Here is a 12059-nt window from a genome sequence, read left to right on the forward strand (position 1 = left end):
GCGATCAACAAAGTTATATAATGGCTCAAAGCCAGTGACGAAGACTCGCGTAGAGACAATGAAAGCGATAGTTGTGGCGTTGGCGTCTGGAAGGGGCGCAGAGCCAGCAAGAAGCGTAAAACCAGTTTGGCGGAATGCTAATAGGTGTATGGTACATATAAATAAAACAAAACCCAGAGTATCACAGGCACAACGACGAAACCACAGCAAGTCAGTACAAATGCCATGCCACCAGCTTGGATGGCTGATTGACTGCATAGCGGTAGTTGGCAGATAAGTTGGTGACGGTGGCGTCAGCAGCTACTCGCCTGGTCGCTGTATGTATGCCCGTTTGGCGCATATTACAGGCACACAAAGCCATCGTCAATATGTATGCGCATGGTCTGAACTTTCGAGAAAACCTGCACCCAGTCGCAGCGCAGCCTGTTTGCCTCGACTGCGTCGACGAATGCGCGACCAACTTCTTAAGCGGCCGAGGCTGAGCTCGAGTAGACCGAGTGGGAAAGACACTTAGTCGGCGTTCGAGCGCTTGGTAGTTTTGTCTTCTATAAGTAATTCAAATTCAAGTCACACACCTACAAATTGTGAAAAAATCTTGCATACTGGTTTAGTACGTTGTGTCAGCTACGACACTAAACACCCATAAATTCATCGTACGCTCGCTTGCTCACCTGCGATCCGTTAAGATAGTGTAAGAGTTGGAGGAAAAATAATCGATAATAAGTAATAATGAATACCCAGCTGATCTTGTTGCTGGCCTGTGTGGCATTGGTGAGTGTGGAAGACGCGTGAGGCATAAAAGCTTACGCGCATTAACAAATTGGCACAGCGTCTACAACAGAAATGAGAAAAACGAAAATCAGCCATAACAAAGGCTGAAGCAGTAGTTCGGCATTTTGTGCAATCTTTTTTTCAAAACCCTTCATTTATCATTTTGTCGCTTTTACGCTTTTTATTACTTTGTGTTTGTTTTTACTTACGTGGACTTGGTTTCTCGTCAACAGGTTGCAGGCAAATTCCAGATTCGTACAGCTCAAGATGCGCTTGACGCACACGAGGCGTGCCATGAGGAGTATCGCGTACCGGAAGACATTTATCAGAAGTTTTTGAACTACGAGTTTCCAGCGCATAAACGTACCAACTGTTATGTGAAATGCTTTGTGGAGCGAATGGGACTCTTCACCGAGGAGAAGGGCTTCGATGAGAAAGCGATTATAGCGCAATTCACTGCGAAGAGCTCAAAGAATTTGGCCAAGGTATCACACGGACTGGAGAAGTGTCTTGATCACAACGAACACGATTCGGACACTTGCACTTGGGCTAATCGCGTATTCTCCTGCTGGATATCCGTGAACCGACCGATTGTGCGCCGGACCTACATTGAAAACTAGGAACTCGAAGCGACCTTGCGATTGCGATTGCAAAACCTTAGTCTTAAGTTGATGAATCTTTTCGGAAATTCGGTTTTTATACGCGATTCATCTTTACAGAAAGAAAGAATATAAATAAATGTAAGAATTACCGTTTATTTTATTGAGCTGTACGATATTTGCATGTTATAGAAGATGAAGTTAAATTAAAAAATAAAATGGGACTCGCTGGAAAAGCGCTGGTTGTACATATAAAATGAATGTTTGTTGTTTGAATACAGTTATGTGCATCCCCTTAATTTAATCCACTATATTAGGAGGCTTTTGTCTTGTCTTCGACTGACGCTGCCGTTTTACGGGCAATAACGGTACTCAGTGTTGTGCTTTCCAATGGATAAGAACCGTCTGTGTTGTAGTTCAAGCGTTCCAAACAGTTGTACTCCTCGTACATCCATTCGCACTTGTCGCGTGTCTTCATTTGCTCAGCGCTCACTTTGCAGACATTTGAAGCCGTGCGATCCTGGCGCATCGGTCCAAACGCCTGGACCCAGTTATCCAAATTCCACTCATAAGTTGGCGTGTAGAAATTCATCTTCTCTGCCAAACATTGAAAGAGACAGGGCACAACTTCCTTGGTCGGAAAAGCGGCGTACTTTTGTAGTTCCTTCATGGTGACATTTAGTTCGCTGGCGCAACTCACAATGTTCTTGTAGGTTTCCAGAGTATAGAGCTCCGCCTGTGAATGCAGTACATTATTAATAAAGTGGTCGCTATGGATCGGTCTATATCTATACAGTATATAAATGTATCTATTACTACGGACTTATTAGACATGAAGTAGATTGAATAATTCCAAGTAGCATTTATGTAAGGCAAACGAGGCTTATTTTTGCTTTTGATTTGAATATTAAAGTATGGTGTTACTTAACTTAAGGAACTTTCAATTATGACAGCGGAAGACTTATAAAACATGTTATTAACAGATCGGATCATTCAATATGCACTCCAACTCAGTAAAGCGGACCAGAGCTTTGTTCCGTTTGAGTGTGATTTAGAAATAAAACTACCCCCGATGAAAGTCGTTAGGCTGAGTGCTGTTCTTCAGAAACCTATCTGTCGAACGTAATTCAGATTTCAAACAGTGGATCACTACCAATCCATCAAATCCGCTATTTTTATTATGAAAATGCTACTTATAAATTACTCGGTACCTGTTTCAAGCAGCGCAGGCCAGTGTATGCGAACTCGCAACTATCTTCGTTGTAGCGATCGAGCTCATAGCGGCAGTAGTTGTACATATCTGCGCCCAGGTCATCGGCGATCTGCTGCTTGTTCCACTTGCTTTCGTCCGCATCGAACCAGTGCTTCATCGAAGCGAGACAACGTGTAAAACAGGGCACCTCCTCCGACGTCCATTTCGAGTAGCGTGCAACTTTTTGCAGCTCACCGACCAAATCTTTGCTGCCGACTTCGCGTAAACATTTTCGTAATATCTCTGTATCGGAGTCGACGTCTTGTTCCGCCGCCTTTGTTGTCGCTGCGCTGCTAACCTACAAAACTTTTATTTATTTCAAATCTTTCTCTATCTTTTCTGATCATTAGGTCATTTGCATATTTCAATTAACTATTGATCTCATATGTGGTTTGGTCACATCGAGCATTTTGAATTTGAAATTATAATTTACCATTTGTATACAGTACGCGACTGCGATTAATAAAACCACTTGTGACGCTTCGCGAAAATTCATTTTCGATGAATTTCGTTTCGTTGATGGAGTTCTGTTGATTTGTGGTTCTTTAGAGCCTTAGCCGTTTATTGAGACTGACTTGGATGGGAAGTAATCGCTGCGCAACGACGCTGTAACGACTTGTAGGCTGTGTTGTTGTTGTATTGACTGACAGTGCTGTATTTCTTATCTGTGTTTTGAATTCCTCTACTTGGTGCTTGTCGGTGGTGAGCTGATAACGCTTTATAAAAATATGCTTATTTCGTCTGTTTTAGTGGCATACGCGACGGCGACGGCAGCTTCAGGGTTATCGCTGGGTGCGCCAAAGTGTCATTGCTACATGTAAGTCGGACTTAGGGTTGTAACACAAGCGCCATTCACGGGAAAAATGCTCGCGATGAGGCTATCTACGTCACTGCGGTTGCACTGGTTGCGAATTTTTCTTCGGTCTCGATCTGTCGGTTGGGCTCCCGCATAACCGAAAAAGCGGAACATTTCTTTTACTTAAGAAAATAGAAAGACGAATATAATTTTTTCTTCCCATAATTTCACTGTAACTAATTATTGCACTCGTTTCTAAATATCTTAAAATTTGAACCGACCGATGAGAATGTTTCAACGCAGCGGCTCCGAAGCCTTTCAGGTATTGGTTATAAATTAAATGGATTCAGCCGCATGAAAATCCACAATCTTTAATCAAGGTCTGTACTGATATATTTTGTATACCTTTAGGAATTTAACAACAAGTTGGAGCTCGCTAATTATTGCTCGGATTTATAATGAAACTCAATCAACAACATACACGAGACAGGAGAGCGTGAGTGAGTATGGTTCACATTTGTAGAAACTTGTATTGTATACTCACATCTCTCTATATTATTTTAAAGATAATTGCACCATTTTATAAAACCCTTAAAGTAGTATCTGCACGAGGCGGCCGACACCCATTCGCAGGCCTAAAACATCGCATTTAGAGGAGGAAAGAAAATTTATCAAAATTGAATATGAGATAATATTCTAGAACTACTTAAATGTATGTAAAGTGGTGCTTTGGAGTATCTTCGAAACGCTGCTGGGTTCGCTTGTCTGCTGCGTCAGCTTTCTCGCTGCCGCTACCGAATGGGTTGCCTTGAAAATGCTAATGGATTGAACTCAACTGATAGGCAATTGAGACTTGGCATATTCTCCTCTTTCAAAACATTGATTCAAATGCACACACACACACATTAATACATATTTCGTGAAAAAAACATTTACGATTTTGAGGCTAACAAAATACATTGACTCTTTGAGGCGCGTTCATTCACATCTTTATTCGCTTGAAGACTGATTAGAGTTTCTAAGTTATATAAGAATCGAACTGATTGGAACATAAATTCACTCTTACTTTTAAAAAATATTTTACTAAGAGCTTTTAGCACGTGGCATACACAAAATCTGTTTTTAATCGTGAGCCAAGACAAAACAAGTGAACTCCTGATACATCCACACACAGGCATTGCGGTTGCGCCTCTGCTTCAGACAGTGTTGTATATTTGCTCCGGCGGCAGGCACCCCCAATTTGGCCGTTAGCGCCGGTATGTTCCACTGGCGAGTTTGTTGGCTATAAAGTTGCAAACGGTCGATGAAGCATTTGGTGAAGCAGGGTATGGGTTCGCGCACCGGATTTTTGGAGTAGTCTTTGACGCGCTCCCACTCGTACTGATCAAAGCGGTGCAGGCAGTCCTTCATGGCGGTTTTCGCCTCGGTGCTGACGTTTTTCATGCTCTCGATTATCACGAAAGGGTCGTCCTCCAACTGCAATAAGAGAGGTGGGATAAAAATGACCATACGTTAGGGTATATGGATATTCGCTTGAATATTCACAACTCACATTGACGAGGCAGTGGAATCCATTATATGCCTGCTGACAACTATCTGCCACAGGTTCCATGCGATGTTTGCATGCCTTGTGGAGCGGTTGGCCGAACTGCTTGATCACCTGCTCATCGTTGAATCCCACAGACTCGTCGAACATGTTAAACATATTCTTGATGTAGCACTTTGTAAAGCATGGTATCTCTTCATACGTTTCCGACCAGTCCTTAAAACGCACCAAACGCTTCGAGTTCTCCTCCGTTATACCGCCATAACTTTGAAGACAATCGGAAAGTATACGAATTTCCTCGGCATTGGGTTGGACAACTGCCACCGCAGGAGACTGAGAAATAATCCAAATAAATCAAATTAAATGAGGACTCAATAAAGTGCTTGCCGTTTAGACGTCTTACTATGATTGTCGCTGCGAATAGGAAAATTAAAATCAATTCCATCGTTTCGTGTGCGCTCTGTGTTCGCGCTAAATTCGTATGGAGCTAAAGTGGGTCTCTTGTGCGATTAGATTGCGCGCAGGTCTTGGACTGCTCGATTGGTTGGCAATTCACTGTAGCGAATTTCTTTTGGCACACCGATTTGGCGATTATCAGCTTACTCTATACATGGTGAACATCAAGAATCAAGAATTGCTCAATAGTTGCTGATAACCTAAATTATTTGGGTACCGTTCATTTAACGAATGAAATGAACTTCTAAGTTGAATTTAGAAGGCCAATGGTGTACTTAAGTGCCGCAGAACAGATGTGTACAGATATGTTTGCTGTTTTTTTTCTACCCAATCGCAGTATATTACGAATATGATATTATGGTTTCTTTAGGAAGAAAATAAAGTAATGATATTCTTAGATATAGTTATAAACAAACATGAAGTATAAATGCATTTCGATAGCATTTCTAATTAATTTCCTACACATTTACAGTGCTCTCTGAATATAAGAGAGCATGTTACTAAAAACTGCTCTGCAAACATGAATGATTTTTCCTACGCGTTCCTTATCGTATTTTCATATGTATTTGAGTATTTTTTAAATTTGCAAAAAAAAAATAGATATGGATAATATGATAATATGCAATATGAAATTTCTTACACTCGTAGTTATAATACTTTTTATAAATTTTAGAATTTAATCATTACGACGAGATGTGAGTTTGAATATGAGGTCGAAATTGTCCAACTATCTAAAAAAATTAAAAATGAAATGAAAGTTTCGAATGTGATTAGAAGGTACAAGAAATGAACCCGCGCTGTAATACCCTTAGTTTCGGTGCAGTTGATATGGGAAATTATTAGTTCAAAATTTTATTTCGCTATATTAATTACTATACTTCTTGATTTGTGCACTGGGAAGCAAAAATCCAAAGAATTTTGATACCCAATTTCGTCCATTTTCGCACTGTGACATAGTAGATTAGTAGAAATCTTTTATATATGGATATAAAACCTTATATCTTTTTCGCTTAGTTTTAGGTAATACGACAACCGTTAGGTAAACAAAACTATTATACTCTGTGGCAACTGGTTGCAAGAGTATAAGAACCATCGAGATTTAAAAGGAATGACAAGAAGGAAGGATACTCTTGTCATATGGAAATTCTTCACTAGAAGGTATAGGCACTTAGCACGTAATCAGAAAAAATTTGTTTGATCTTCGGAATCCTCCTCTCCTAACAATGTTGTCGCATTTTTCTTGTTTTATTAACACTAATTTTCGATTTCAATTCGTCAGCATAAACCATTTCTTTTAAAATTTACGAATCAGTTGTTTTCACAAAACATTATATAATCGCATAACGGAGTTTTTGAATATTTGTTTTCAATTTTTTTTGATTTACTTGCAATTTCATTGATAAACACAACATCAGTTGCCAATGAGGCCAAACAGCCAATTCGCACACATTCACACATTCATACTGCGAATGACTTCGTAGCAGTATATACATACAAGTATATGTATCTATGCAGCGGTATATGTATTTGTGCTAGTAACAATATTGCACTTCAGTTTACATACCTAAAGATAATAAACATAAAGTAGCACGTACTTTTTTCTGTGTGTTTTTAATAGCTTTGCACATAAACATGTTTGATGTAATCCCTTTTGGCGAATATTTTCGGTGTTAAAGTGTGCTGATAAATTAGCTATGCGAACATGTTTTCGCGAATGGCAAAAATCGTTAAGACCCTATTATCTTAGAGTTGTGGAAATATTAATTTACTTGACCTATTATTTATTGTGTGACTCTTAATAACCATTAGTCTGCGACATTTGCACTTGACAACAAAAAACAGCTGGATTGAAGACCCCCAAAGGGGTTTAACAATTATACATCGAATTAGCAGTGGTATTCAGCCTTATTTCAGCTGAAGATGATCGAAGCAATTTGACTTTAGTAAATTCGCTCAGATGAAAATTTCGATTTCGTCAAAAACAAAGTAGCCGGAAGCCAATCGAACCCATTCAGGTGTTTTTAGCTTCTGTGATCCACATGTGCTTAAGACACCTGTCTTATCTAGCGTCCACCGTCGCCGTCAAAGTGAAGAAATACGGCACTCAAATTAATGGCTTCTGTCCATTTTGCCGCCGACGGAAAGATAGAGCGAATGATTGAAGATGGTTATCAACGCTTTCAAATCACCGCTTTGGCATCTAATTTATGTGTGTTTATATTTCTAAACGCCACTTTCGTTTATGGCACGCAATGCGAAACCTGCTACAAAGAAAGAGACGAAAACGTATTTGGTAAATATGACCTTGAATACGCCGAAACGAAAGAAATAAAACCGAATTAACACTCGAGCTGATAAGTTGTTAATATATAGGCCAAGAAACTGGCTTCGATTTCAATGAATGACAACAACAACAAATGATGTTGAGAAAATTGAATGATTAGCATAATTTAAGTAACGCAACACTTTTATTTACCATATACACTGTTAACAACAAAAACACTTGTGTCTGTGTGTGTGTGTGCGAGGGAAGAAATAAAGATCCATTGGAGGAGAGAGCAGCAGCTGTGAAAGAGTGCAGGCTAATTATAATATTTAATGATCACAAAGTGTTGGGATGAATTGGGACGATTTTGTAACAATGCGATGGCAGTGTGGGCATCTTGCTGCGGCAAGACAAACCGGTGTTGACATTGACAAACTAAAAATTACAGCAATCAGCTACCGATATTTGGAGGATTAGGTAATGCGAGTGAACAGAGAAATACATACTGAAATATGACATACACAATGAATATGAAAAATATAATTTTTGCGGTATATACTTTTGGGAAAGAGGGTCTTACAGCACATGAACTCATTCTGCAATATGACCCTTGTTTTGTCCTGTGAGAGATGAGTAGTTGTCCATTGAAAGAAGCAACCAATTAATTAACTGGTATAATGAAAAGAAGCTAACAATATGATCAGCTTCTAGTTAGACCTGCTGTGAGGGAAGGACAGTACACCTTGAGGCCGAATACTGATATATAACAAAGAATTAAAACTGTAAAATTTCCACCAGTCGAATTCGCTCGAGCGTAGAAAACGATAGCCTACTTGGGCAATTAAGACGCGGTGTTATCTCAGTAGCAAAAACACAACTTCTTTACCAAATCTGCTTTTCAACAGCTGAGTGATGCTGAAAATGCAACTATTCACCCGATGCAGCAATGCAATCAACAACAACAATGAGTAAACGCAATATTGATCAAAATGATGGAATTGCTGTAGGAAAATCGCTTGTTGTGAAAACGTAAATTTGCAAGAGAAATAAATCGAAGTCCAGTGTGTGAGCGCGTTGCAGCAAAGAAGACGCCTCTTTCCCCATGTCTTTCGCAATAACCGAATTGGTGAGAAACGCTAGAAAAAAGTGAATACAATGTTTTGTAACTAGAGATACAGAGCGCTGGCATAGGCTGTCACAACAGACCACGAAGAGTCAAAAAACTTGTTGCTGCAACGCGATTGTTTATGAAAGCGTGCTTGAGCACATTAACAAAGCCGCACCAGCTGCTGGAGATCCCACTGCTGTCAAGTTATGAAGGAAACGCAACAATGCGATTAATGTTGCCTTAAAATGCTTTTACGAAAACCAGCTGGATTATGCGCACGCGCAATGCGGGCTGTGTTTGGCTAGAAAATCGTGCTTTGTCGGCCGAGGCGTCTGCCTGCAGCACAGCGCGGCTGATTGATAGCACCGTCAACGTGATCGCCAAAATCATGGTCGCCGCTGGCTTTGGGGCGTTTGAGCGACGCCGCCCGCCAAGGCATCTTCAGCAGCGCGCGAAGAAAGCAAGCCAAGGTCAATGCAAAATTACTATGGGAATGCCGTTTGCGTGTCTCCGCCGCTTTTTGTTGGGGATTTCTTTCGGCTGGCATGAGTGCGCATGTGTTCACATAATATTCCATTGTTGCACATTGCAAGCCTGATTGCAGAAGCGCGTAAAGTAGCCAATAACTCATTTTCCTGCCGGCGTTGTGGGCATAAATTTGCATTTGCACGCTCGGCTGGCAAGCAATGCACTCCAGTTTTCGCGGCGTCGGCTGGGGGCGCATCACGCCTTGTACGTCGGCAATTAATATCGAGAGTAATGTACTCGCTGGTCGTCGGCGCCGACTGCAGAAGCGTGAAATTATTATTTAAAGCAAAATGTAATAGACGTGAGATAATTCATTAATGATTTATTGAATTACGTAAAAACATAAATTTTCCTCTCAAAGCAATTGGTAACGAGATGGTGTTTGATGATGTCCAATTTCGAGCTTAAAAATTAGTATTAAAGAGGAGGTTTTCGTAAGACGAAGGAAATTACAACAACTGACACATCGCTTATCTAATACAGCAATTTAATTATTTTCGCTTTTTATATTTTAAAAAGCTAAGTGATCGTAAGCTCAAAGTGTTTTGATACGCTCTTATAAACCTTGTCAAACAATTACACAAAAATCAATGTTTTCATAGATCCATGTAAATATAGGTAGGTACGGCGCTTGTAGTCGTGCGCATGCGTCATGACACAATTTGGTAGTGTCTGACATTGACGCACCCAGCAACCAGACCAAATTGCGAACGCCTCCAGTCGCCGTCAGTCACCACTCTGCTTAGCCGATGATGGTGGCTTCGATGATATTGGACATTTTTTGCACGATCACCATAGTGACTAATAAGCAACAAATCATTGTGGACCGAGAGCAATTTCAATTAAAATGTTAGTACTCGAAGTAGAAAGAAAATAAACTTGTGCAAAGTCGCTTAATTTCAATTTTGCGCTAATAACGGTAAACGAATGAAAAGCAACAAGCGCGCAAAATCAAATAACAAGCGTTAAATTGGGCTATATATTCGCTTATGTAAAGTGGATACTTATACAACAAAAATAGGAACACGTTTTTACGATTCATTCATGTTTTCTGAGTTAACTCGTCCTCTAGTACATCTCATCTGGAGGGGTGTCTCCTAAGATAATGGAAATTTTAAAACAAAGGCGGTGAAATTTTGAAGACTTTTACGTGATTTATAAAAGGTGATCTATTTCGAGGTTCTCTATTTTTTTAAAGAGAAAAAAGGCTATAATTGCGTAAGCGGTGTCTACACCAGTAAAGAAGAAAAGAACAGAGAAAATTTAAATTTAATGAGAAAAGTTTATTATCATTCGAAAGAACGTTCTAGGGCATTTATTTTTGAAAACTTTCTCTCTAAAATTTGGCCAGGGCTACGATTCAGGTGGTCCATCCGTTCTCAAGTGTTCTCAAAATAAATCCATTGATTGCTACGATGTGTGGGAAGTGGCGCCGTCTTGTTGAAACCAAGTGTAGTCGAGATTACGAGCTTTAATTTCGAAATAGCCCGTTATATATTTAGGTATATTTTTGAGAAATTAGAACGCATAAGAACCCATATGGTAACCTCAACTAGGAAAGCTATATGTATATGATAAGAATATTCATATGATTAATTTGACAAGCATCAGAGGGCTTTATTGCATTTGGATAAGAAAACGAAGGCAATAAGTAAATCATAAATGAGTTTTACGCCGAGAAAGATTTATTGTGCTCTAACTAATAAGTCATCGTATGCGTCAGTATTTTTGAAGTACATTTTGCTTTTAGGATTTTTCGAATGGGAAAAGGTTTGTGATTAAAAAATGTTCTTCCAGCTGCAAATATGCGAGACTTCAAATAGTTAAAAAGTCGTCCATACTACAATCTAAATATCAGCAAAAATATTAAGAGAAATAATTTTTTCAGACAAATTTTTTTAAATAAGACTGTTTCAAGACATAAGAAATCATAGGCACACACACATATGCATTTTCGGCATTATTGTGGGATTAGCGCCAACTAAGCCAAAGCACAAGGCAATCGCTTTGGAAATAACAAAGCAGCAAAAGGTTACAATGCAAAGGCGAAATACCAATCAGCTGACGCGAGCGCTAACCACAATGCAGCAGAAGCAGCAGCGTCAGGGGGAGCGATGGGTAGAGTGATTAGCAGCAACTATACTCACGCATCTCCGGCATGCAATGTGACGCAAATGCTGCTAAGCCTTCGAGTTGCCGCTAGCGCGCTCCAAGACAGTAGACAGAGTCTCCCGGTACCAGATTGGCGGCTGTTGGCGCGCGGCCGGAACTTTTTGGGTGCCGCGAGCAAGCGCGCAAAGAGCGCCACGAAACATCATAAAAATACCGAAGGCAAACCTTAAGCAACAATTTCTGAGGTTGTTGACTTGTCGCTGCCGCTTAATCTGACGCTGATCTGCATGCCAGCACATACATTTACAAACACAGCTCACAAGCGCATGCGCAAACATATGTGCCCATAAAGATGCAAGTGTGCGCGTGAGTGTAAGGATGTGTGTGCTCATACCTAGCAAATGACATAAGCCGTGTTTTGATGAGCGTAATAGCTAGGCAAATAGCCAACAACAACTGTAAAGCCGCTAAAAGTCAACCAACTGATCAGACCGCCTGCGCGCCGAGCAGTGCGTCCAAAGCTGGTAACTCCACTGCGCGCTAATTTGTATGCGCAGTTACATGTGCTCGCACACCAGCCCGAGCGCGAACACACCCGTAGACGCCGCTCGAAACTGGGGCATTG

General features: G+C 40.4%; 2 protein-coding genes and 1 long non-coding RNA gene across 3 annotated transcripts; 2 read left to right on the forward strand and 1 right to left on the reverse strand.

The window, feature by feature from the left end:
- Positions 1-504: 504 nt before the first annotated feature.
- On the forward strand, positions 505-1631 carry LOC105232494 (general odorant-binding protein 99a). Its single transcript, XM_011214178.2, has 2 exons — positions 505-771; positions 1005-1631. Exons 1-2 carry the CDS (start codon positions 730-732, stop codon positions 1389-1391), a joined length of 429 nt encoding a protein of 142 aa, XP_011212480.1. The 5' UTR covers positions 505-729; the 3' UTR covers positions 1392-1631.
- On the reverse strand, positions 1507-5528 carry LOC105232806 (uncharacterized). Its single transcript, XM_029552981.2, has 5 exons — positions 5368-5528; positions 4971-5297; positions 4589-4894; positions 2582-2920; positions 1507-2106 (listed from the first exon to the last, which is right to left on the reverse strand). Exons 1-5 carry the CDS (start codon positions 5407-5409, stop codon positions 1684-1686), a joined length of 1437 nt encoding a protein of 478 aa, XP_029408841.2. The 5' UTR covers positions 5410-5528; the 3' UTR covers positions 1507-1683.
- Positions 3178-4659, forward strand: LOC125776480 (uncharacterized). Its single transcript, XR_007421746.1, has 3 exons — positions 3178-3740; positions 3830-3918; positions 3985-4659. It is a non-coding gene; the product is annotated as an uncharacterized LOC125776480 (long non-coding RNA).
- Positions 5529-12059: the final 6531 nt, after the last annotated feature.

Source organism: Bactrocera dorsalis, chromosome 2 (genome assembly GCF_023373825.1).
Source record: "Bactrocera dorsalis isolate Fly_Bdor chromosome 2, ASM2337382v1, whole genome shotgun sequence".
NCBI lineage: Eukaryota > Metazoa > Arthropoda > Insecta > Diptera > Tephritidae > Bactrocera > Bactrocera dorsalis.

Bases quoted from the DNA above. Each gene is read 5' to 3' on its own strand.
- LOC105232494 (XM_011214178.2), top strand. From the start codon at position 730: ATGAATACCCAGCTGATCTTGTTGCTGGCCTGTGTGGCATTG. The intron at 772-1,004 runs GTGAGTGTGGAA...TCTCGTCAACAG, and splicing joins TGCTGGCCTGTGTGGCATTG to GTTGCAGGCAAATTCCAGAT.
- LOC105232806 (XM_029552981.2), bottom strand. From the start codon at position 5,409: ATGGAATTGATTTTAATTTTCCTATTCGCAGCGACAATCATA. The intron at 5,298-5,367 runs GTAAGACGTCTA...ATTATTTCTCAG, and splicing joins TATTCGCAGCGACAATCATA to TCTCCTGCGGTGGCAGTTGT. The intron at 4,895-4,970 runs GTGAGTTGTGAA...CTCTTATTGCAG, and splicing joins GATTCCACTGCCTCGTCAAT to TTGGAGGACGACCCTTTCGT.